The 27,387-nt window shown below is 42.3% G+C and overlaps 1 protein-coding gene across 4 annotated transcripts in view; it reads right to left on the reverse strand.

The window, feature by feature from the left end:
- Positions 1 to 27,387, reverse strand: part of ANKDD1B (ankyrin repeat and death domain containing 1B) — a 52,353-nt gene that overhangs the window by 22,941 nt on the left and 2,025 nt on the right. For 2 of the 4 annotated variants that reach the window (XM_084833455.1, XM_084833456.1), the window contains exons 2-11: positions 22,654 to 22,757; positions 19,886 to 19,984; positions 17,023 to 17,121; positions 16,824 to 16,928; positions 13,783 to 13,881; positions 11,815 to 11,913; positions 10,063 to 10,161; positions 8,641 to 8,739; positions 5,504 to 5,602; positions 26 to 124 (exon numbers count right to left, since the gene is read on the reverse strand). In XM_084833455.1, coding sequence (XP_084689581.1) covers positions 26 to 124; positions 5,504 to 5,602; positions 8,641 to 8,739; positions 10,063 to 10,161; positions 11,815 to 11,913; positions 13,783 to 13,881; positions 16,824 to 16,928; positions 17,023 to 17,121; positions 19,886 to 19,984; positions 22,654 to 22,757 — 1,001 coding nt within the window. The remainder of the gene's footprint in view (positions 1 to 25; positions 125 to 5,503; positions 5,603 to 8,640; positions 8,740 to 10,062; positions 10,162 to 11,814; positions 11,914 to 13,782; positions 13,882 to 16,823; positions 16,929 to 17,022; positions 17,122 to 19,885; positions 19,985 to 22,653; positions 22,758 to 27,387) is intronic. The other 2 variants (XM_084833458.1, XM_084833459.1) reach the window with 1 other exon arrangement.

Here is a 27,387-nt window from a genome sequence, read left to right on the forward strand (position 1 = left end):
CAGAAATATGAATAATAGAAAGTACCTTATCCACAATGTTGAGGCCACAACCTGCCTTTAGCAGCATTTCTAGTACTTCCACATTGCCAAGGTCTGCTGCCAGGTGTAGGGGCGTTTGATGTCGCTTGTAGAAGTAAAGCAAAGTAGAAGAAGATGATTATAAAGGAATGTCCTCCATTTACAAAAACATGACCAAAAGTCAATATTCAGATCACATAGATAACAGAATGTAGATCATTACTGGATGGATCCATATTTAATCACACTTAGAGTAGACGCATTAAAACCAATGGGATTGAAATTAGTCATGACTAACTTGTTCCATTGATTTCAATAAGTCTAGTCCAAGTATGACCTACTGTTTATCATTTGAAAGTCATTTTTCCATTGCAGTGCTTGTCCACCTCACAAGGCAGGACCACTGGAATGGTGTTCATGACAAAGGGGCAGAGACAAGCTCTTGGATTCTTGCAGGAACACCTCCGCACACTTGACTATGATCCTGGCACTATACAAGGAAGCAAGCTCCCAGAGAGAGAGAGCAAACAGGAGTTGGCTAGGGGAGTTCGGCAGGGGAGGTCAAGGGGGAGGCCCCCAACGTTTTGTGTGTGTGTGGGGGTTCATTGTGGTTTTTTTTAAAATCTTTTTCTTGTAACACACACTTCCATACCAGTGGGACTGTGTTTTTAACCTCCAGTGAATAGAGGACAAAGCACAGGCTATTCCAGTACAATCAGAAAGCTAGAAACATAAAGGGAATATAGACAATGGAAGGAAAGGACTCTCCAGTGGTGGTGACCTGCAACGCCTGTGCCATGTTTGTTTCTTGCCTGAGATCAACATGGCCTACACGTGCAACAGGTGCAAGTTGATCACGCTGTTGGAAGAGAAAGTAAGAGGACTGGAGCGGCGAGTGTCGACCCCCCAGGGTATAAGAGAACACAAAGAGTTCTTGGACAGAACGGTGGAACTGCAGCAGCAAAGCGAAGAACAGAAGCTAGAAGAGCAACAGCAAGCTGAGGCAGAAGAGGAAAATGCTGAGGGGAGGAAAAATGAAATAGAGCATGCTCCTTGGAAAAGAGTGACAGTTATGAGCAGAAGCACTAGAAGCCGCTCTGCACCAGTGGAGGCAGTGGAACTATGGAACCATTTCTAGGTACTTGAGCATGAGACTGGAGGACAGCCTGCAGAGGAAGAATTACAGGGGAACCTGCATGAGAGTGAGCAAGAGGCTGAAGGTCAGCCAAGCAGAGGCAATGAAACCAAGGCCTACAACAAGAAGAGTAGTAGTAGTGGGAGACTCCTTGCTGCGTGGGATCGAAACCCAAGTATGTCACGAAGACCCGTGGACTCTCCTGGTATGCTGTCTCCCAGGAGGACAGATTACAGACGTGACTAAAGGGTTGCCTGCACTCATAAAGCCCACTGACAGGTATCCCTTTCTTTTCATCCATGTGGGAACAAATGATACCGCCAAGCGGAGCTATGAAGAAATCACGTCAGACTTTGAAGCTTTGGGAAGAAAACTCAAGAACTTCAGGGCCCAGGTATTTTTCTCATCCATCCTTCCAGTAGTTAGAAGAGGGATAGAAAGGGAAAGAAAAATCCTCCAGGTGAATGACTGGCTACAAAGGTGGTGCTGGCGTGAGAGATTTGGATTCTAGAACCACGGGCTATACTTCCTGGAAGAGAGACTGTTGGCAAGGGATGGGTTGCACTTCACAAAGGCTGGGAAGAATGTGTTTGGCCACAGCATGAAGAACTTCATCAGGAGGGCTTTAAATGGAATCCTACAGGGGAGGGAGACGTAAAGTTGGGGGTAAGAATGGATGAAGGCTCATGCACCACAATGGAGAGAACAGCTCTAATAGCACCCAATAATAGTCTTCAGAAACATGTAGGAAGAAAGCCAGACTATAAAGCACATAGTCTTTGATGTCTATACACTAATTCCCAGAGTATGGAAAACAAACAGAATGAACTTGAACTCTTAATACAAGAGGGAAATTCTGACTTGATAGGTGTAACTGAAACTTGGTGGGATGACTCCCATTACTGAAATACAGCAATTGAAGGATATAACTTGTTCAAAAAGAACAGCAGGAACAGAAAGGGAGGTGGGGTTGCACTGTATGTGAAAAATACGTATCTCTGCCCAGAAATACAGGAGGATGCACTTGGTAGCCCCATCGAGAGCATCTGGGTTAAAATAAATGGAGCAAAGAATAAAAGGAACCTGGTGGTCAGAGTCTACTACCGGCCACCCAATCAAGGAGAAGACGAGGATGAAACTTTTGAAAAGCAAATTACCAATGTTTCAAGGAAGCAGGATGTAGTAGTAATGGGGGACTTCAATTTCCCCAATATTTGTTGGGAGACAAATTCTGCAAAACATGGCCCCTCCAAGAGATTCCTGACTTGTGTTGCTGAACATTTCCTCCTACAGAAAGTAGAGGAAGGAACTAGAGGATTGGCTATCCTTGACTTGATCCTAACCAACAGAGGTGACTTAGTGGATAAGGTAGCAGTTACAGGAACTCTGGAGGAAAGTGACCATGTTATACTTGAGTTCTTGGTTCTAAGGGAAGCAAAACCCAAGTGTAGCCAAATGCACACCCTGGATTTTAGGAAAGCCAATTTTAATAAACTCAGAACGATAAGTAAGGTCCCATGGAAAGCGACTCCGATGAGAAAAGGAGTCCAAGATGGGTGGGAGTTTTTAAAAAAGGAAATTCTCAAGGCACAATCACAAACAATTCCAACAAGAAGAAAAGGTGGAAGACAACAGAAGACGCCAATGTGGCTTCACAAAAAGCTTAGAGATGACCTGAAAACAAAAAAGGACACATATAGGAAGTGGAGAGAAGGCCAAGCAACAGAGTACAGTCAGGTAGCACAGAATTGCAGGGATGGCGTCAGGAAGGGTAAAGCTCAAAATGAGCTGAGGTTAGCGAGAGATGCTAAAAGCAACAAAAAAGCTTTCTTCAGCTACGTGCATAGTAAAAGACAGAGGAAAGAAATGGTGGTTCAGCTATTAAATAAGGATGGCAAAATGATAACAGATGACAAGGAAAAGGCAGATGTGCTCAATTCCTACTTTGGCTCAGTCTTCTCCCAAAAGAGAGTCTATGAGCCCCCTAGCAAAGGCAAAGTACAGGCTGAAGAGGGAGGATTGCAGCTTGAGATTTGAATGAGTTCAATCTTTGAATGAGTTCAAATCTCCAGGGCCAGATGAACTGCACCCTAGAGTAATAAAGGAACTGGCAGAAGAACTCTCAGAACCACTCTCTATTCTCTTTGAGAAATCATGGAGGACGGGTGAAGTGCCAGATGACTGGAGGAGGGCTATCTTCAAAAAGGGTAAAAAGGAGGAACCTGGGAACCACAGACCAGTCAGTCTGACATCAATCCCTGGGAAAATTCTGGAGCAGATGATAAAGCAATCCATCTGTAAGCACCTTGAAAATAATGCAGTGATTACTTGAAACCAACATGGATTTGTCAAGAACAAATCCTGCCAGACAAATCTGATCTCATTTTTTGCTCAGGTAACCTCCCTTGTGGACTGTGGGAATGCTGTGGACATCATATACTTTGACTTCAGCAAAGCTTTCGACAAAGTGCCCCATGATATCCTGATGAGCAAACTAGCTCAAAGTGGGCTAGATGAAGCCACTAGCAGGTGGATCCATAGTTGGCTACAAAATCAAACCCCAAGAGTGCTTATCAATGGGATCTTCTCAGACTGGGAAGAGGTAACAAACAGGGTACCACAAGGCTCAGTCCTGGGCCCAGTGCTCTCCAGCATTTTTATTAGTGACTTGGATGAGTAGGTGCAAGGAATGCTGATCAAATTTGCAGATGAAACAACATTGGGTGGGATAGCTAATATCCTGGAAGACAGAAACAAAATTCAACATGATCTTGATAGGCTGAAGCGCTGGGCAGAAAACAACAGAATGACATTTAATAGGGATCAATGCCACGTTCTGCACATAGGAAAGAGAAACCAAATGCACAGTTACAAGATGGGGGATACATGGCTCAACAACACTACAAGCAAGAGGGATCTTGGAATTGTTGTAGATCACAAGCTGAATATGAGCCAACAATGTGATGTGGCTGCAGAAAAGGCCAATGCTATTTTGGGCTGCATTAATAGAAGCATCGCTTCCAAATCCCGGGAAGTACTAGTTCCCCTCTACTCAGCACTGGTTAGGCCTCATCTGGAGTACTGTGTGCAGTTCTGGGCACCGCACTTTAAGAAGGATGCAGACAAGCTGGAGAGGGTTCAGAGGAGGGCAACAAAGATAATCAGGGGACTGGAAACAAAGCCCTATCAAGAGACTGAAAGAAGTGTAAGTTTAGCCTTGAGAAGAGAAGACTGAGGGGAGATGTGATAGCGCTGTTCAAGTACTTGAAAGGTTGTCACAGAGAGGAAGGCCAGTATCTCTTCTCGATCATCCCAGAGTGCAGGACACGGAATAATGGGCTCAAGTTACAGGAAGCCAGATTCCGGCTGAACATCAGGAAAAACTTCCTGACTGTTAGAGCAATACAACAATGGAACCAATTACCCAGGGAGGTAGTGGGCTCTCCCACACTGGAGGCATTCGAGATGAGGCTGGATAGCCATCTGTTGGGGATGCTCTGACTTGGATTCCTGCATTGAGCAGGGGGTTAGACTCGATGGTCTTGTAGTCCCCTTCCAACCCTACTATTCTATGATTCTATGATCCAGTGGCCATTTTGATACACATTTACTTTGACTTCTAGGAATAAGCCTGGGATAAATAAGTTCTGGGTCTTAATTTAGATGAATAAATACGAAGTTGGTTTAAAAATATACAAATTGTGCCTTACTATTAGATATGAAGATTTAACAGAAAATGGGAGGAGTCAGAAATAGTAATGCATCAGAACAAATTTCAACTTTCCCTTAGTAAATGTAACCGAACTACATTTATACACAAAGAGAAGATGGTGCTCCTGTACAGTAGAAACCCAAGGAAGGAAGATAACCAATCCTGCTACCTTTACAGGAAGAATGCAAGCACGCAAGAGGTATAGATGCTGCAGAAGCTAAGCAATGGCTAAGCACACCCAACCCTTCCATGATTAGAGGGAACCCTCAGTGCTGAGGGCCAGCATGTGAAGGATGTCTACAAAAAGGTGAGAGATTTGCATATATATTGCATCTAAACGTGTATTTAAAAGCCTGTACTACTCCAGAGTTCACTAGGCTCTTTTTATCCTTTGTGGCATAAATTGAGAAAGAACCTTTAGACAAACCTGGTCTAAAGTATCCAAAAGCTTCCTTTGACATCATCACAGACAAAGGGAGTAACTCTACTGAGAAGCCTAGCTTGACATATGTGAAGCAACTGATAGGTTTCCCACCCAACTTTGTAGTTTATTCTTATAAAGAGATAGCATGCACACCCACACAGAAAACACTATCTTCCATCTTAAACTTATCTGACTCTAAAGGACAATTTCTCACCTGATTGACAGAGTTTAGGTCATGGTTGGCATCTAATAAACTACTGACTACAGGTAAGTTGTTTTTTATGATGGCCAAATGGAGAGGAGAATTCTTTTGCTGTAAACAGAGGAAAAGATTTTTACAACAACGTGATAAAACTGTCGCCCCAAGTATTATTTGTTCACAAGAGAACTTGCTTCACCACACCTCTTTAGTTCAGAAAAAAATGTCTACTTTCCTATGGGCAGAAGAAAGCCAAATTATTTCTACCAAGGGAACTGTATTTGCCAAGCATACTAGCAATCAAATTGTGGCAAACCATTATACACAGTAGCCTGGTTCACACATAATGCTAAGCCATGGTTTACTTAACCCATGCTTTGTTGCCTTACCCAGGATTTGCCTGGAAGAAGATTGAACAAACCATGGTTTGTTTTCTCAATCACTGGGTTGTTAGCTTCCCTCTTCCTTTGCCCGCTCCCTCCCTGTATCCTAAATGTCTTTGCGGCACGGTAGTACCGGCATGTAGAGCAACTAATTTTTTTAGTCATTCTTGCCTGCCACCTGTGTGGCCTGGCCAAACAACCCATGGTTCTGGGTTCTCACATAGCAACAACCCATGGTTTAAAGAACCCAGAGTTCACAACAAAACAACAAACCATGGGTTCTCTGGGTTATTCATGGTTAACATGCCATGGTTTGTTAGTGTGGCCACATTTTTCCATCACAACAATCCAGAATTCAACAACCCTGATCATGGATTAGCATTATGTGCATACCAGGCCAGTGAATTGTAACGAGGTGATAAACATTATCAATATCAAAAGGAAGGCCTAGGTCAAAATAGAACTCTTCAATATATAGGGCAGAACAATTCTAACTGGGGTAAAGGTGGGGAGTAAAGTGGTGGACAATTTGCCACTTCCAAAACCCTACCCAGTAGGGCATATTGACTTGTTCTGGCCAGAGCAGGAGATGGGGGGCAGGTTTCTTCTTCTTTGCTCTGGCAGTTCTTAATTTTTTAAAAATTCTCAAACAGATAAAATATTAAGCAAGCGTATAAACAAATCTATCTCCTCAGCCTTCATTTCTAAATTTTTAGCATGGAGCTCTTCATCAAATGAATAAAAAAGTCTTCTTCTGTCAATGATATATCCAGTGTGACGATTTTAGAAGCAGACTTAAATATCACCTCTAGGAATGAAACCTGGATGAACCTTATCTACCATTAACAGCTGGTGGAAAGCTAAGCAAACAAAATTGTACATCAGGATTGGCCAAGACTTTGCAATGTTATGGAAAATCCTTTTAACAGCAAAGAAAATATGTTACTCAGATGATACCCATAAAGAGTAAGTGTTTAGGTTTATGAGAGTTTCATCCAAAACAGATTACTTTGTATATCGTCTCAGCTCCAAATGTACTTGAATATTAAAATACTTCTCTCTCATTAATAGTAAATGTATTAATTTTACATATTAAATTGACTGTAACAAGAAGACTGGGACATACAGCCCTTTCTGTAATACGAGTATCACCTTGCTGCAGAAACCTTTACTCCAGTGCACCATATATTGTTGTGGGTTTTTCATTTGTAAATGGGGGCTGCAATCCCATACAACAGGGATGCAGAACCTCAGGCCTGGGGGCCAAATCCAGCCCTTCAGGGGGTCCAGTCTGGCCTGCTGACATTCCCCATAAGGCCACCCCTTTTACCCCAACCACTGGTTGTTTGGTGGTTTCCTGGCTTTTGTGCACTTTTTCACCCATTCTGCAAGGTGGAAATGTATCTCCTAAGGCTTAATTAGGAGCTTTAAGCTAAAATATGCTGGTATTTTAACTACATCCCTTTTGTTTTTGTCCCCACCCACCACTGGACTGAGAGCTTCTCTGAAACTGAATTTGGCCCTTGGGATGAAAGAGGTTCTGCAGCCTGCTATACATAGTTACGTGGGAGTAAAGCCCCACTGAACTCAATGCTGCTAACTTCTAAGTAGGCATGCATAGGACTGAGCTGCATATGTTCTTCTTGAAAGTGTTAAAGCTGTTAAACACCATCCCGCCAAGCACTTTTTACTTTCACTGATTTTGATGAAAGAGTCAGGGGTTCATCACATAGGGGCAGAAATCCGCATCAATACCAGGGCTTTCTCCATCTGGTTTCATTCCAGGATTAGACCAGGCTCCTTTACATAGTTGTTTCTATCTCGTTATATTGTTCCTTACCTTTTCACAGGGTGGCTACTTTTCCGTGAAAAGCCATTACACGCACTGGGGGCATCGAGAAATTTCCATCCTGGTTCCTGCCCCTTTCCCTCCTCTCGCAGATTACTGGTGATTTGATTGTGATTGACATGCAATGTGGGTGGACAGCAACCTCCACCGAACTGCCCGAACCCCACCCCCGCAGGCACCAGCTTCCTGGCGAAGTGCTGGAATGCCGGCATGCCAGCCATTCTGTGCTGTGGAATAAGCAGCCGAAGCTGGGAGCAAAAGTCGGTGCATTGCATTTAGTCACAGCATGGCGGTAAGCTGGCAGGTCAGTGTACTGACACGCCCACCACCCCAGCGTCACTGCCATCATCATCATGACTGCGCCCCCAACAAGCCAAAACAGCTGCCTACAGCAGTTTCTTCACACTATGGGAGAAATACTTCTGTAAACTGCCCAGAGAGCTTCGGCTATGGGCCGGTATAGAAATGTAATTATTATTATTGTTGTTGTTATTAATAATAATAAATAAATAATACACAGGGAGGTCATGGCGCTCCTCTTGCGTGGGCTGAATACTGAATGTTTTTCCATTTGGGGATAACACAGGGATAGGCAGGGGAAATGGCAGGAAAATCACTGGAGGATTATGACATTGTGTAATAGACCTGCAAACTTCCATGAGTGGCCACCCATGAATGTGCGATAAATTACAGGTGTAGAGACACCCTCAGGTTTAATACTCTCCCACTGAAATCACCAAAGTTGAAAATGCTTGACTTTAATTGGTCTATTGTTCTCATTATTTATACAAACTGGTTCTCCTCATTTTGTGTCCTGAATTATGCATGGCTCTAGCTACTTTCAGAGAATCTTGTCAAGAAATATCAGAAGTGCCTGAAAAAATGAAGGGCATAACATCTGGGAGAAAAAAAGAACTCACCTGAGACTGAGCATTCAGATCTATATTTTTAGTGATAAGAAATCTGACCAAAGGTGTATGTCCATTCTGAGTTGCAATTTGCAACACATTGGTATTGTGCTGAAAAAGAGTCAATGGAGAAAGGGGAAAATATTTTTACAATTGTTAATCAATCAAAATAATTATATTAGTAGTGCTAGGTGCCCTCTTGTCTGGCAGCAGCCTACGGCTGCAATCCTATGTTCTCTTATCTGGAAATGAACTCCATTGAACAAAGATATTTCTAAGCAAACATGCATGGTATCATACTGTTTCACACGGAAAGCAGGAAATTAAAGTTTCCAAAATTACAGACATTGCTACTTTCCTCACAAATATTCCATGCCATTGACTTCAATTAGACTGTCAATGACTTAGCTAAGAGATACCATTAGCAAGTAATTAGACATTCCAATTTGCATGCTTTTCATACTAGAGAAAAAAGTTTCCTTTCTGTTTCTGCAAAAAGGGAATCAGTCAGGGGTTTTCTTGAGTTTCCACATGACAAGAGACAAAAGACCAGGATTCTTCTTTAATTATGAAAAGAAATAATAAAAAGGGAGTATGACTGAGGCAAAAAAGGGGAGGGAAAAGGATGAGTAGATTTAACAAAGTATAAGGAAGCAGTTTGCCTTTCCACATAGTACTTGAACTAAAAAAAACCCTAGTGAAAATTCAAGTAATGAACTTAATATAAACAAAATAATTGGTTTTATATAGCCAATTATTTTGTTTACCTTTGGCATATTTTATTACCTGAAGGAGTGATGTTCAGCGGTGTCTGTTTCTTTTTTAAGGACCTGGCACTTGGAAGATATTGCTATATGCACACCTATGTAGGATGCTAAGGGTATTCGTCCTAATACAACAATGCCTTGGACATATCCAGATCGCAGCTTCTCTAGGTCCGGGTTTGGTAGCACAGCCCTGTTTGTGTGATCATGGAAGGAAAATAAGCCACAGTGGCTCATTTCCCCACACACACGTGTTCTGGGTGCATTTGCATAAATACCCTTGGCAGCCCATGGATTTGGGGTGGCTTGTTACCCACGGCAACAAGCCACCCTGGCCGTGTTTGCATGACACAACAAACCACACTGCTGAGGGTAATTATGCATTTTTATCCTCACAACAAACTTGTGAGTTAAGTGAAGCTGAGAGATAGTGACTGACCCAAGATCACGCACAATGAGCTTAATGGCCGAGGAGGTATTTGAACTCAGAACTCCCAAGTCCTAGTCTAACACTCTGTTCACTACACCACACTGGCTCTACACGCTGAGCCGTTATAACACAAAACTGTTAAAATGCCATGGTTGGGCAGATTACATATTAATTAATCTGAAGTGGTTCAAACATATTATTTCAGTAAAATAATTAAGAACACCAAGGGTATCAACATACTTTGTTTGAAATGTTGATGTCACTTCCTGCTTCCAATAAGAGATCTGCACATTTTTCATGGCCTCCTTCAACAGCCAGATAAAAAGGTGTTTCACCATTCTAAAATCAAACAAGATACAAAGAACATAATTAATTGATATTCAAATAGGGTTGGCACGAGGCTTGTAGACTGCCACTCCAATACTTGCCTATGGGAAGTAAGAATTTCCTCAGATAACCAGGCTGGGGTTTTGTTTTCTTTTTGTAAATTGGAAGTGTCTGTATTTTTTCTTGTCAGGCTGTTGACGTACAGTGGTACGTGTGGGCCTACAACATAGTAGTAAAACTGGCAGGCTTGTATTTTGGTGGAGTTACTTCACATAACCTTATTTGCAAGGCTGGTTGCCACCTTTTTCTGGTAAGGCTCTCTTTTGTTTTGCAATTGGCTAACAGGCAAAAATCTAACAAGTAAAGCTATTCCCAGCATTGGAAAGCTGCACTGTTGAAGTTCTCTATTAATGGTTCAGGAGCCCTGTCAGAATAAAAAGGTGGCACTTATATCATGGAACACACTCAGGGCTAATTTGGATGTTATTCTTTTTGTTTGGTAGTACACAGAAGTGGAGCAGCCGTAGTTCAGTGGAAGGTCCCGGGGCAAGTCCCTGGCATCTCCAGGTAGGGTGAAGAAAGGATCCTGCCTGAAACCCTGGACAGCCGCTGCTGCCAGTCTCTGTCAGCAATACTGGGCTTGACGGACCAATGGTCTGACTCCGTATAAGGCAGCTTCCTGTGCTCCTATGAATCCACACGCCACTGCTCAGGAGGGGCAAGAAACAGATAATACGTAAGATATGGGCATGGTCTGAGAACACATGCGCAACCAGCTCTTTGGTACTAAACGGATCTGGGTCTGGTCAGTGCCTGCATGTGAGACCCCCTGGGAACCCCATGTACACCACACCTTGAGTTCCATGAAGGAAAACAGGTGGGATATAAACGTACAAAATAAATAAATGGGAAACACAGATTTTCACCTCTACCAGATCTGTATACTAAAATACATATCAGAGGACACAGATCGGGCATCTTTGTGTTTTCTGTTTGCATATTACCTTCTTGACCAACAATACTAAAGCCGGTCTAATGCAATGTTTGGGGCAAATCACCATGTCCAAAAGGTGAGGGAAGTTTTTGCAATGGCAGGAGAAATCTGCAACAGTTCACACATGCTGGATCACCCTTCCATGGCAGGTAGACACTGATGCAAACTTCTTCCCTTCTCCTGGCCCACTACAAGGGATGGAAGTGGCAGCACAGATATCCCCATCTAACTGTCTGATTCAGTCCCAAAAACCCACTCTCTCTTCCTCATGCCCACAGTCTCTATTTGCCAGGGCAACTCCAAATTTTCCAAAGGCCGTATGGTTTGTTAGCTACATGATGTTCTGCATGGCCTACGACACTGTGTTCCATCTCCTATGGGGAGATACCTGCTTGTTAATTAAGAACTAGATGCATTCATTTTTTACGCTCCTCAGAGTTCAAAGGGACTTACACCCAGGTGAGAGTGTATAAACGTGTAGCCTTAATTCTCAATGGATACATTCAATTAAAGTTTTGCACTAATTAAAAAAACTGCAGTCAGTTTGAAAGCCATTTGTTGGTTGTGGTCACATGGTTTTTCTTTACATCTTTAATTTTAAAACCCTATCTCCTTTTTATCTTTATTCTTTCATTCACTTACCATATTTCTTACATTTCTTATATTTTTACCTGATTGATCTCATTTATTTCTTTCCACTGGTCCAGAAGAACTTCTACCACCTCATGGTGGCCATTTTTAGCAGCCAGATGTAAAGCACTGTTTCCTTCCTGCAAAAAACACACACAAAGAAATATAAAGGATACCAAAAACAAACATTCTTGGAGCAAACAGCAACTATATATGCAAGTGAATACACTATGCATTCTCAGGTTTGATATGGAATCTGCACTCTGGCATATGACATTTCTAGTTTATAAGCCTGTGAACAGACTGTAAAGTTTTTTTTAATGGACTTCATACAGTTGACAGTGTGTTTGGGAATACTAATAGCAATAATAACAATAATCTGACTAGTGCTATTCAATCTTTTAACTTTGCTAATTTTAAGAATATGTTATTTTGTTTTGGTAATTTATAGATTTTATGTATTTTTTTCTGTTACACTTGTGTGTTGCTAAGCAAAATACAAATGTTTTAAATAGATTATTATTGTTCATAACAATAACTATAATAATAGCAACTTCTGCGTATCTTTAAAAAGCATATTTCCATTCCCCAGGATTGCAGAGAAAGAACATAAGAACAGCCATGCTGGATGAGACCAAGGGTCCATCTAGTCCAGCATTCTGTTCACACAGTGGCCAACCAGCTGTTGACCAGGAACCCACAAGCAGGGCATGAGTGCAACAGCACCCTCCCTCCCATGTTCCCCAGCAACTGGTGTACATAGGTATATTGCCTCTGATATGGGAGGTGGCATACAGCCATCAGGACTAGTAGCCACAGATAGCCTTATCCTCCATGAATTAGTTTAAGGACATAAAAGTTTGGTAATATTTGGACAGCCTCATCTCTTCCCACATGCACTTCCCTCTCCAACCCTACAGGCCTTTAGTCTCATTCTTCCCACCCTTTCTTCATCTGCTCCTGTGTCTCCCCGTTCCAATGGAATGGAGAGATACAGAGATTAGACAGAAGGAAGGGCCTGAAGCAGGAGTCAGATGCCCTAGCATACCTGGGGAAAAAAGTAAAGGGAAACACAGGTTTTGGCCACCATTAGCTCTGTGTATAAACTACTCAGCCTAATCCCATGGGCAGAACAATCCTAACAAAGGGCAGAAGGGGAGATCCATTTCAGACACCCCATGGCACCCAGAGCCCTGCTGGCACACAAGTGGCCAAGGTGGGGTGGTGGGTGGTTTCCTGCTGGTTTTCCTCCCAACAGTTCTCCTTTTGCTTTATTTTCCCTCCCATTGAAATCAACAGGACAGAAATTACCTGTGCCAGCCTCACAGTCAAATACAGGGCTTTGGATCTAATGGATCCAAATCCGCCCCTACCCCAACTCCAGAACACCCTGTTTCTGAGCCTTTTTCTGCCTATTGGCAGAAGGAACACTACCAGTGGTAGATTTACACCTGTGGAACTTTCCAAGGGCATACGTGGGAACTCTGGGGTGGACACTCCCCGTGCCAGCAGAGATCCTCTCTGCCCCATCCCAACCCCTTTCTGATAGCTGTCCAATGGAGTTAGTATTGCTCTCTGCATCAACATCATTATGTCTTTCATAGAGCAGAGACTTTTTATGTCAAATGCCAAATTGCTTATCAAAATGAAACACTAACACGAAGCAGGATAATTTGGCACTATGTTGATAAAGATAAAAATATTTTCTTATAGAAGCATGATTCCTAGTAAGCTGAACTTCACTGTGCATTACTATATGGAATTGTCAAAGGGAATGGCATACATATAAACACATAAATATAGCAGTAATGTGTATTGAATGCAAAAGTGAAATTAAACACTGACTTGCTCTATTTTTTAAATTGTCTTTACTGCCAAAATTCACATCATCTTTTAATACAGTGTTTAGCATCATAGGTAAACATGCAGCTTTTAGCTGAAGATGTCACTTTACAAAACACACCAAACCAAGTAATATGCTTTTCTTGGAATTCTTGTAATAGACTTACATTGTCCTTTTCGGCGGTGTATAAGTTAAGGGAAATTAACTCATTTATCATTTCTACATGTCCCATTCCAGCTGCCAAAAGGAATGGCTTTTTGCCTTTCTAGGAGACAGTAAATGATAAAGATGTCAGTAGTGAAGGGAAAAAACTCTTGTAGAACTTTTGCTAAACATTAGAGTGCCCTTAAACTGGTATCTACAGCCTAATTCCAAAAGCCCCCTGGAAGTGATCAGTCCACACCTCTGGGGAGAATTATCTGTACTTCCCCAGCAGCCTGCTGTGTGGTGAAGAAGAGAGAGAAGGAGGTGACAGAATGAGGGGGGGGGGACAGAGAGATAGAAAAGGGGTGGCCCTGACCATGTTTGGCTCTGGACTTACTCACTGCTGATTTCAGCCCACCCACCACCAGCATGTGACCCCCCACTGATAACCCCCTAAAGGAATCTGATCTTTGACAGAAAAAGGGTTTCCCACCCCTGCCTTAAACACACAGATTCACATTCCTGTTCTTGTGGCTGTAAATGCCTGTACAAATACTGATATAGAACTGCAAGATGTTGTGTCCTAGCTATAATCTACTACTCCATAACTTCCCAGTAACAGAAATTACAGAGGAAAGTGTGTAAGAGACTACAGACTACTATTATTAAAATATATTTTGTGCTAACATACATGCAATCCCTGTCCAGGATTATACAACCCAATAAATCAGCCTTCCCCACTTTGGTGTCCTCTGGATGTTTTGGATACAACTCCCAATATTCCTCACCATTGGCCATCTTGGCTGGGGCCAGCAGGAGTGGAGTCCAAAACATCTGGAGGACATCAGGTTGGGGAAGACTGCAATAAACAGGCAATACAGAAATGGGATAGATGCCAGCCACTGAAATAGTTGTAATAGGTAGGAACTGCAACTAAAGTGAGGATCCAGCAGTTCAGGAAAGTCTTTGATAAGGAATTAACGAGGACGGAGTTGTGCCTCTACTAATTAATGAGATATGGCTAGATCAGGGGTGCAGAACCCCTTTCAGTTCAAGGGCCAAATTTAATTTCGGAGAAGCTCTTTGGGGTGGCATTCCAATGGTGGGCAGGGCCAGAGGCAAAAGGTGTGGGGCCCAAAATATCAGCACAGAGTATCTTAAAGCTCTTCCTGCCAGTAGCTAAGCCTTAGGAGAAGTATTTCAACCTTTTAGACTGGGAAAAAACTGCACAAAAGCTTGGAAACTATCAAACATTTGATGGTTGCGAGAAAGGGGGTGGGCCCAGGAGAAGGGGGTAAGGCCACCTGGGGACCCCCGGAGGGCTGGCCTGGGACCCCAGGTGGGCCAGATCTGGCCCACAGGCCTGAGGTTTGCCCACCCATGAGGTTCCCTACCCCTGAATCTGAGTGGGATAGTGTGGCATGTAGAAAACAGGCTAGAGGGCACAGAGATAGGAGTGGAAGAGGAAAGCTGAAAGGACTAATAGTGGAAAGCAAGAAGGGACTAAATGGAAATGAAGGAAGAGCTATAGCCATAGGCAACGTAGTAAAGAACTGTGAATATGAGGACCAGAAGCTCGAAATTGATTACAACATGATAGGACTTAAGGAGCAACATCACCATCAAGACAGGAGAAAAAGATACTTTTAGCAGATGTGTTTAGCCTACAAAGCTTAAGCTACAAACGACAGTTTGGCTAACCCTCCCGTAGAAAAGTTTATTTGTAACCACACCGATTAAGGGCTTCTTCACACAAAGCTTTTATCCTGCTATTGAGATCGTTCACTCAAGGAAGTTTGCAGGCCCTTCAGATTATGCTGTGAACTTCTAGGGAGTCTCCTGCACTAAATTACCATTATTCCATTTTTTAATAGATCAGAGATAATAAGGAATCAAATTACCCCGCTTGTGTTCTGCTTGAGTTCCCTCTGTGAAAAAGGAAAAGCTACAAGAAGAGGAGCGAGACCAATGACATATGGAAGACTCAGATAAGGGGGAGAAGGAGGGGGAAAGTGGAGGGGGAAAAGGAAGCACGTGTAAAGCAAGTCCATTGTGATCCTGCATTTAAAAAGGAAGCAGAAAGCCCTGTTTTAAATGCGGGATTTTAGGCTGGTGTAAAGATGCTCTAAAGAAGGCAAGAAGAGACAATTTGATAATGGCTTACATTACTGAATCCCCATTCTAGGCAGCGTACATCTCTTAGAGAACTTCATCAGTTAAAGTTTGCAAGAGACCAACAATTTACAAGAATACAGCCTTTTCACTGCCAAAAGTTGGTTCAGTAAAAGATATCAAATTACACAAGTAGGCTGCAATTCTGAATATATTGTACTGGAAGTAAGCTTTGCTGATATCATTTAGTGGTACTTGATGAGTAAGGTTATTATTAGAGCTTTTTGGCAGGTTCCCTGAAATCAAATGGAGCCTGAGCATATTCTGGAGGTGATGCAAGACTTTTTTATTTGGGCAAGCACGATAAGAATCTGCCTTATATGGACTATAGTAGGTCCATCTAGCCCACTATTATCTACTCAAGCTGGCCTCTCAGCAGAATTCAGACAATGGTCCTTCCGGCCCCATTACCTGAGATACTTTCTGAGTGTCAGTGTGGGGGACTGAACAACCTGAAGCCTTCTACATGCAACACATATGCCCTACCAGTGGGCTTCAGCCCCTCACTCATGTCACGTAGCTGCAATTTGTAAAAAGCTTATTTTAATGCTATATATGATTTACGTACGTAACCTTTTAAATTGTCTTGAAGGTGTTGTTTTACAAAGCCTGATGTTTGTTCTGAGCCCCTGTGGAAAGTGTGAATACAAATGCATGGAGGATCAAATTCTACATGGCAAATGTTTCCATTCAATGTAATACAGCACTTTGCTAGCCAAGAGAAATTAGAAAGAGATAATTGGAGCAAAAGTCAATTCCCACAATATTCAGAAAATGCAGAGAAAAAAATTAACTGTGATTATATTCGTGATTATGCTGGAAGTTTATAAAGAAAAATATTATTAATACCCATTGGCAGATAGCCCATAGCATATTATATAGACATCATACCTCATCAGGTTTATTCAGATCCATCAGGTGTAGGTCTTGGATAAAATAATCTACTATTCTAACATTATTGTTCTGAGCTGCAAAATGCAGAACATTCAATCCTTCCTAAGGAAAAGACAAAACAGTTCTGTAAAACAGAATTAGAGTTTCTTCTATTGTGCAAGTACTTAATGTTAGTTCAAATTTATCAGTAACAAACCTGGTTCTTTGCTTTTTGATCAGCACCTGCTTTAATTAACATCAGCATTATATCCAAATTTCCAGACCACGCGGCAAGATGAATTGCAGTAAGTCCATGCTAAAATTTTTTTAAAAAATTACAAGAAGTCACAAGGAAATACAAGAAGTCACAGTGAAATTCCAACTGGTTCTTTTCCATTTTATTGCATGGAATTATATAATTGATGAACAAAATTAATGGGATTAGCCCATTAAATTCTACAGGATTTATTATTTATTTAAAAAATGTATAGACTGCTCTATATCTAAAAGAGATTCCTGAGTGATGAACAGTTAAAAGAGAGAGAGAGAGAGAGAGAGAGAGAGAGAGAGAATAAAAATATAAAAGAATAAAACTATCTAAAATCAAGTTATACCAAAAACGCTGTGGCTGGGCATTCAGAAAAAAATGGATTTGGGACATATCCATTTAAAACTATCCGGCTAGAAACGGTAAAATCCTAGATGTGTGAATACTCTGACAACATGCATGTATCTGTTTTTGAGCATTCATGGTGCTTCACATTCATTATTTCATATTTTAACAAAGCTGTACAGTAGATGAATAGGTCAGCATCATTATGCCCATACCGAACTACCGAGTTCATATTTGAGGTGACATTTTATTGAGACTTCACAGTTTGTAGTAATCACACAAGCTCTTTTTGAGTGCATATATAATGTAATAGAGCTACCCTTAAAAAGCACTCACTAAACCAAAAAGAAGTCTGCTTACTTAGTTTAACCACAGAAAAGTATCTAATAGCAATGATGTAACAATAAGTGCATTTCTTCAAATTCCCCTGATCTTAATATTTTAAAATAGCTACTTCTAAAGACATTATTTCTTAAAAGGCAAGAGGAACAATCTTCCTAAATCCATTTTGTAGAATGTAAATCCATATAATATTTAATCTGTGTTTATAGGACCCTAACTCCCATTTTATCTGATGCAATGACAAAATTCCCATGCACGTCAATAGAGCAGTGCAACTTTCAAAATGCAAATGTCAGCATTACTTCTTTTTTTTTCAAGGCCTGAATGCAACCATACTGTTAGATGGTCAAGAGATTAATTCCAATGCTGTTATGACAGAATTAAGTGATACAATATTCAACTGGTTCTGATAAACTGGGATTCACATTAGAGGAATGCTATCTGTAAATTTAAAAAACTAGTTGAAGTGAGATTGAATCTATGAAGTTACCTTAAACAGCGTGGAGGCTACTGGTCCACTAGCACTCTACACTGACCAGTCTTTGACCAGCCATTCTTAGGAAGAAGCTTTGCTTAACCTGCTATCTAAGATCATTTTAACTGGAGATGCCAAAAATTGAAGCTGGGACCTTGAAAAGCCTTTACTTTTATCCCTACATTATGTCCCTCACCCCAACTAAGATTAAATAGTTACTCCTGTGCTGAGACACTATACTGCATGGAAACACATCAGTATATTATATTAAACCGGCATTTCATTCTTCTCTTTTCTACCTAATTCCAGATACCCATTAGCTTTGAATGTATTTGCAACTTAGTACATCTGAATGCATGAACCCTGCTATTTTCATAGTTTTTGAGCAGCCATACTAATATCTAATATAAAATAAAAAATCTAATATAAAATAAACAGATGCATTAAAATGCTAGCAAATCTAGTTTGCGACTAGCTTGATGACTATTCAGTCAGGGCAGCCAGAGCACAGAGGCGATCCTCACCTCCATGCTCCAGCCACCCTGCATTTTTGGCTAGACAGGAGATTTCACCTGTCTGGCTGGGGAGCTTTGGGGTAGGATGGGGGGAGGCCACGCGGCTCATAGGAAGCGGCATAACACCACTTCCACAGTCTCCCCCACTCCCCCCCAGGACTGCCCCCTTTTCTCTGTGCTCCGTTTCCAAGCACAGAAACGTAGGCAGCACAGAGACAACCGCACCGGCTATGAGGGAGAGGGGGTGGGGAGTGTGGTTTCTGGGAAACTGAACAATCCTATGGTCCTCTAAACAGTGTCTAGTGGTCATAAGATTGCTCCCTAAGTGCAGCAGGATGATTACACAATAAAAGCGTCATCCGGAAGCAGTCTTAGACCATGTAAACTGAGTATCAGCTTTTTAGTTGGTAGGAATGTTGTCTAACAATTTTGATATCCAAGTGAATGCATCAGTCTGTCAGTGCAAATCATATTTTAATAAACAAAATGCAACTTAAACTGCTTTAACAGCAAACTTCTTAACTACAAAAATAATAAAACAGCACATTAGGACCAGTATGATAGTTTCTCTGCATACCCAGTTACCTCTCTTTGGGATCCTTCACTAGATTGAAATTAATATACTCTAAATAGATTTTCTAACATATCAATCAACTGAAAAATATGACATTTGAAAGGATATATAACTGGAGAAAACGGGAACCAAACACAATAGTTCAGTTTTCCTTATGTCTTTGTTATCCTAATTCTACAACAAATCCTTAGGGTTGTTGGTAAAAGGCAGGACAAGATGTCTGGACAAGACAGATCTTTCTCCAAACCATTGGAGCTGTAGGGCATAGTAAGAGCTAAACAAAACACTATGTTAAATAAGTAGATAATCCCTTCTTTTCTACCTTGAAGTAAGCGTACAGGGCCTTGAGGTTTAAACCTTTTGACCCAGCCAGTTCCCCCCTCAATTTGCTTGGGGAGGAGACTGACATGTGGGGGCTAAAAAGAGAAAAAAACTCAATTGGTGCCAGTGAAGGCACTCCAGATGTTTAAAAATGGCGTGGGCAATGTGGGCTATCTAATCAATGCCAGTTTGTCAGTGTCGGCAAGCGTAAACTAATATTAAAGAATCATTTTTGAGTACCTTGTCTGCAATATCAACTCTAGCTTTGTGATGAAGAAGAAAGTCCACTGCAGATATATGATTTCCTGCAACAGCAAAATGGAGCGCTGTCCGCTTTAGCTAAAATAAATAAAAAACAATTTAAAAGGATAAGCACAGAATATTGTTATGGAGTTTTAAATATTCTGGACAGCACCAAAAGAAAAAATTAGCTATTTATAGCATCTATATAACCTCAAATTACATTTCCCCCCAACAACTGTTCGGACCCCCCACCAGTGGTTGCACTGGCCAACAACCATTTGATTTGGTCTGTCATAAAAAAAATTAAGATCATACTCCCACAAATACAAGTGAATGACATTAAATATATAAATAAGTATAATAAACTCAATAGGTTTAGTCTAGTAGGTAAATATTTGTAGGTAACAGTTTATGGCTACTGAGTAAAAGTACATTTGTTCATTAAGGAGGCTAACAAATATATATAAATAAAGCTGTTTTCATGTATCTTAAACTCCACTGGCAGATGTACAGATAGAAACAGTATGCTGGTACCCCTATTCTTAAGTAAGGCATTACCATATCAGCATAGGTGCTGACACTGCACTGTATTATGGTGTTGCTTTTAGCCCAAATGTTGGAAATCTACTTCTAATCCTTTACCTGCTGGAGTATGGAGTCTTATTCACTACCATTAAATTAGTAATTCAATTAACAAATAATATAAATACATAGGGTTATATCCAATGGGTTTTTCCCTCTAGAGCAGATGTGGCCAACATGTGGCAGTCCAGATGTTTTGGCCCACAAGTCCCATAGTCCCTCACCATTGACTATGCCGATTAAGACAGATGGGAGTTTTAGGGGGAAACATCTGGAGGGGCACAAATTGCTCACTGCTGCTCTACAGGAAGGAAACCATGGGATACAACATATTAGGTATACACAGTATTGTATAAATAATACTAAAACAGTTATTTTGTTTTACTAATACAAAAATAAAAAGATTAATAATACTAAATTTAAAAATAATTATATCTGCAGGTTCCTGTGCAAAAAAAGGCATCCTAAGCATGGATGCAATCCTAAATATGTTTATTCAGTAAGCTCCATAACATTCAGTGGATTTACCCCCTATCAAGTGTGTTTAGGATTGCAGCCTTAAGGATTTTGTGAGACTGAGGCAGTCAAGATCACAGTTTAGGCTCCATTTTTAACACAAGCATGTCACTGCTAAGAAGAATTCTCTTTGATGTTTAAGTCTAAATTGCTCAATCTAGATCTCAGTCTCATAAATCATCATGTGAATTAGACAAGACTACATTTTTCCTCATTTAAACTTAGGGTACTTCCAGATAGAGGGTTCCTTGCACAACCAATCAAAAGGCATTATGCAGCTATTTTGTATTTTTCTCATTAACGTATTTTTTCCCGGTAAGAAAAAAGACAAAAGAGTGGTGGGAAAACATGGGAGAGTTACAATTGTGAAGCTCACATAGATGCAATGTAAGTTCTGTGACCATTCACAACAGTAGCAATTGGAGATAACAGAATCTTCCTAGATTTGCTATTCTAATTTCATATCTGTAATTGGAGAACTAAACTTGCTGTGAATCTTAGTTCAGCAATTTTATACTGAAATCTCCACTGAAGTTGTTGTGGTTGTTGAATGGTGATTTTCAGATCAGTGGCAAAGTATCCTGGGAGACTGAAAATGTTCTCCCAGTATTTTCTGAATATTGCCAGTTCTATGTGAGGTTTGTATCGATTTATTATTCTCTTGCATGCAACAGACATGGGGAGCCTCCAGCCTGTGAAGGGCAGGCAGTGTGTCCCATTCAGCTCATCAGCCCCCCCCCCCCCCCAGTCAGGGAAAAGCTTCTCTCTCTGATCAGCAGCTGATCAGAGAGAAGAGTTTTTCCCTGCCAAGAACTGAAAAAAGTTCCCTTTCTCAGTGCTCAGCAAGGAAAATCTCTTATCCTGCTTACTTCTGGGTAGGCTTAAAATCTGTAAAAATAACAGATTTTATTGGTTCTGCCTTCAGCAACAGCCACGGATGGCATGCAGCCGCGTAGACCTTTCCCAGATTGGAATTTGGCCCTTGGACTGAGGACGTTCCCCACCCCTGGTGTAGAGACTGACCTGTTTGTCCTATAGAAAGTAGAAAGGCATTGTTAGCAAGTGATAGCATGTATGATATAAGAGGAGGAGGAGCAGGTAAGTGGGCCCTGATGATATGGATCATCATGTGGCATGGTACTATACTGTACAGTATATTCGATCACAGATGACAATAGGTCAAAATAAATGAGTATCTACACCACATAGAGCAACGGCTCTATCAAAGCACTTTTACTCTGGAAGAGTATTGTCTGTCTCCAGGCTAAGGTTTTGACCCAGTTCACTTGATCACCGGCGCCCACCATGGCGTACTAACCCACAGTGAGTTGCACTGCTTGTCAGCCACCACTGTAAATATTCAAGACTGCGAACCCAGGCAGGGTGGTTTGTTGCTGTGGTTAACAAGCCACCCAGAACCCATGGTCTGCAACTGTCTACCATGGCTTGAATATTCACAATGGCGGCCAGCACAGGCCACAACCCACTGTGGCTTATTTAACGGCCCCTTCTTGGCTTCCTGTCCTGCCCATTGCCTATTGCTTTACAACAATAGCTTCCAAGGACCGCAGAGCAAAAACTACTCTTGCTAAATTCAATTAAATAGGATTGAAGAAACAAAAGTTTCTTGTTTCAGGAATTCTCTGTAGAGAGTGTTTTATACTTACAATATTTGCAGCATTAATATTAACATTTTTCCGAAATAGTCTTTCCATAATATCCAGATTATTAGTTTTAGCAGCATGCTGAAATTCTCTCTCATCTGGTAGCACTGCAAACAAAAAGCATGGATTTTTGTGGTAATAATGAAATGGCCACAAGAAGTTTTAATTTATTTATTACATTTTTATCCCACCCTGTCTCCAAGGATCTCAGAGTTGTCTACATGGTCCTGCCTCCCATTTCACATGCAAACAATCCTGTGAGGTAGGTTAGGACTGAGAGAGTGTGGCTGGCCCAGGGACATCTCGTTGAGTAAATATTTGAACCCAGGTCTCCTTGACCCTAGCCCAACACATATGGTTTTATAATGTACACCACTAGAAGAGAAAAACAGAAAAAGATTAAGGTTGGACCTAGATCACAGAGGTTGAATTTATTGGAACAGCATTATTACTGCTTCTAGCCAGGATTCCACCTCACTAACCACAACCAGAATCCACTTTATAAGAACCTCCCTTTTCATCACATTTATTTGACTTATTTTTCATTCATTCAGCGAGAGAGAGAAAGCTTTTCCAACTCTTGTGCATGAAAAAATAGAGAAGAGAAGAAAAAAAGAGAAATGACTGTTTGTCCTTCTCCCACTTTAGAATCAAGCAAACAGACAAGACGGGCTGGTACTTCAGCATTCTCCAGTTCAAGTATCGTTAGGTAATAAACTTTAGCCTACATTTCCAGCTTTCAGTTTCCTGTCTCCTATTCACAAAGATACGCCAGTAGGACACAGATGGTAGGCACAACAGTTACACATGGAGCAATCCTATGCATGTTTAGACAGAAAAGGGTTCTAGCATAGTGGACTGAAGAAAGCTGGGAGTTGTAGGACTTTTTCTGTCTAAACATGCATAGGATTGCGCCCTTTAAAATCTTGTAAAGCCACAGTAGGGAGCCTACGAGGCAATCTTCCAAAAGCCATGGACTGGATCCAGACTTAGTCATGCCGAGGTGGTAGAAAATAGTCTTCCTCAAAGTCTTTAAACATTGCTATCACAAGTCTTCTTAACCAAAAATATTCTTAGGGAGCAATCCTATGGCCGCTAGTCAGCAGCTGGACAGCCATAGGATACGTTGGTTTCTGGGAACCGACCTTGGAGACCACACGCCGAGGTCAGTTCCCTGAGAACCAACCTTCCTCCCCACCCCACTGCCTCGCAGGCAGCTCAGAACAGCCCCATGCTCCGCGCTCACAAGACGAGTGTGGAGCGGCAAAAACTGGGTGTTCCGGGGGGCGATCTGGGGAGGGGAAGGAGGAAATGCTGGTACAACACATCCTATGTGTCGTCCGGCAGCCACCTTCCCATGGCTAGACAGCCGAAAGGGCAGCTTCTCCTGCCCTGCATTGGATAGGCGATTGCCTCCAAGTTCAGAGGCGGCCACCTACCCCGATAGCATTGTGCCCTCCAACGGTCTAAGTGTGTAATGAGCAAGCCCCTGATCTCTATGCCTTTCACACATCCAAAGGTCAAACTATCCATGACTTTTTCTTCTTTTTTATTCAAAAGTAAGAGCAGGAGACCCAATCCAGATTGGGACCTGGCATGAAGGCATTAAACCTTTGCTTCCACTGTAGCCCCAATCTGGATCGAAGCCTCTGTGTCTGCAATTTACATTGCCCAAAAGTGACCCATTTGTTTCAATGGATATGTCCCAGGAGGCTGTTCCAAGTGGTCCAGAGCCTGGTTGGTCCAGTTGCTCCGGAACCACTGGAGCATTCTAAGGCCTCCTGTGAGGCCTTGGCAAGGCACTTTGCGGATAAAATTGATCGGATTAGGAGTGTTATTCCATGCGCTGTGGATACAGTTAGTGAGCAAGAGGCGGTCTGTGGCAAACCAGTTTTGTGGGATCGCTTCCAGCTTCTTCCATCTGATGAAGTGGACAAGGTGCTTTCATCTGTAAGGCCGACCACCTGATCCTTGCCCATCTTGGCTCATTATGAGCTGCAGAGAGAGGCTGGGTGAGGGGATCAGGGTGGTGGTAAATGCCTCCCTTCAGGAGAGAGTGATGCCATCAACCCTTAAGGAGGCAGTGATAAGACCGCTTTTTTTAAAAAAAGCCCTCCTTGGATCCCCAAGTTCTGAACAACTTTCGCCCAGTCTCAAATCTGCCATTTTTGGGCAAGGTGATTGAGTGGGTGGTGGCAATGCAGTTGAATGCACACTTGGAAGAAGCCGATTACCTAGATCCATTTCAGTCGGGCTTCAGGCCTGGGCATGGGACAGAAACGGCCTTGGTCGCCTTGGTGGATGATATGAGGAGGGCTCTGGATAGGGGCGAATGCTCCTTCCTTGTTCTCCTCAACCTCTCAGCGGCTTTTGATATCGTTGACCACGGTATCCTCCTGGACCGCCTGGAGGGTTGGGCATTGGAGACACCGTATTACGGTGGTTCCGGTCCTTCCTCTCTGGCAGGTACCAGAGGGTAGCACTGGGACAGGAGGTTTCGGACCCGTGGCCACTCACTTGTGGGGTGCCACAGAGTTCCATCCTCTCCCCGATGCTATTTAACATCTATGTGAAGCCGCTGGGGGCTATCATCAGGAGGTTTGGGGTGCGGTGTCATCAATATGCGGATGACACGCAGCTCTACCTCTCATTCAAATCTTCACCAAGGTTGGCCGTAGAATTCCTGTCCAAATGTCTGGAGACGGTGAGCGGCTGGATGGGCAGGAATAAGCTGAAGCTGAACCCTGACAAGACCAGGAATAAGACAAGAAGCTGAACCCTGACAAGGGCCAAATTCAAGGTGTTGGTTTTGACCGTTAAAACCCTATATGGTTCCGGCCCAGCCTATCTTAAGGAGTGCCTCCAGCAACACCAGACAGGCTGCTTAACAAGATCAGCCTTGGATGGCCTTCTCTCCGTCCCATCAGCCAGGACAGCTAGACTGGTGAGGACGAGGGAGAGGGCCTTCTCTGTGGTGGCCCCCACTCTGTGGAACTCCCTCCCTAGGGAACTCCGCCATGCCCCCTCTTTAATGAGCTTCCGCCGCGAATTAAAAATGTGGCTGTTCAGGCAGGCATTTGGGGTGGGTTAGGGTAATTTTAGAATATGTTTTTAATGTCAAATTTTATTGTTTTAAACTGTTTTTATTATTGTACATTGCCCAGAGTGGCTGGGTGACCAGCCAGATGGGCGATTAATAAATTTAATAAATAAATAAAATATGTGACTATGCTCTCTCTGCATGATCAGGGACTCTGCTTTTTGCAGTATCTAAAATCGTGCACATGTACAGGCTCAGTGAGTGCACACAGAGCCAATGACTATGTGGAGGCTGGAAGTAGGAGCAGCAGGCCTTTCCACATCTTCATTGTTCATTGTTTCAGATCACGTGAAAAGGGTAAAGGCGAACATGAATATAATTATTGGCAGCATACGGATGCATCCCCTCTTCACCATCTAAGTCTGCCTGGTTATATTCTTGAACTCTTGCTCCTGGATTCCATATATGTGGGGGCAGGCTATGGCTATAATATGGTTAAGCCACGTTCCAAACAGTAACCAAGCTTTACGTACATATAAGTGCATTTTCCCACATGCATTGCTCCCTACCCTTGTTTCTCCCTTCTTTCCCTCTCTTGTTTTTCCCATTGCCTATACGGCTATTCAGAAGAACTGCTGAAGGAGCAGCATGACTGCCAAGCTGCCAACTGCCCCTGCCCCCCCCAATATCCATGTGCCTCCAAGATCCACTCTGACGTTGATGCATTAAACTGAGTATTGCTAAGGGGGGCAATCTATGCATGTTCAGCTATCAGGACCTGCACAATTGGGACCTTCCATGCAGTCAGAGTTTCCAATTGTGTGGAAGAGCCTATGCTCGGACAGCAGTATAGGCTCCCCATTCAGACCTTCTGTCAAAGATGCAGAGGTCATGGAGGCAGAGGTGGCAAGCATATTGATATCGGGCATGGGACTAGCAGTGCTCAACTAATGTGTTGCAGGCATTTATGATAATTGCTCATGTGTTCAGTCATTGAACACGTAGAGCAGCATTGTAAATAAGCTACTAGTTAGCCCATAAAAAAATAAAAAAGACAAGCCTACTAGGGGCTGGCTGAGGAGGGACGGAGAACTCTGCCCCGTGTGCAGCTACCTGCTGCATTTTTATGCTGGGTGCAGAGGAGGGATGGGACACTCCATTCCTCCTCCATCAGCCTGCTTACTTGCCTGGCTACGAGACTATTGCTTATATACAAAGCTGGTATAGAGGGCAGTTGTGAAAAGTGTTTTAGACTGTACATTGTTTTAGAAGCTGGGACCTATTTTTGCCTACATTACCCCCATTAGGCACCAGTATATGCTGATGGTGTTGTATGAATAATAAGCCACTATCTCTCAGCATAACCCCCACCAAACACTTGCAATACCTCCTGATCTACATTATAGGGTTATTGTAAAGATTTAATTTTTGTGAGCTGCCCAGAGCCGGTGTCCAGGGGGGCGGGGGAAACTCAGGCAGAATATGCATACATTTTCTCATTATTACTGAGACTGGACTGAGCCCTGACACTGAAAAGATACTCTGGATTTGACTCCTGGTCTCTATAATGTATGGAGGAAGGACATTTCGAAAAGCGAGGAATGGGCTACCATTTGTTCAGTATCTCTCCCCCCCTGCACCCCAAAACCTGGCATTTATTTACATTAGGATCAGGGGAGGCAACTATTTCTGTCTGT

Source organism: Heloderma suspectum, chromosome 2 (assembly GCF_057233095.1).
Source record: "Heloderma suspectum isolate Gila_16-S chromosome 2, 16-S_ref, whole genome shotgun sequence".
NCBI lineage: Eukaryota > Metazoa > Chordata > Lepidosauria > Squamata > Helodermatidae > Heloderma > Heloderma suspectum.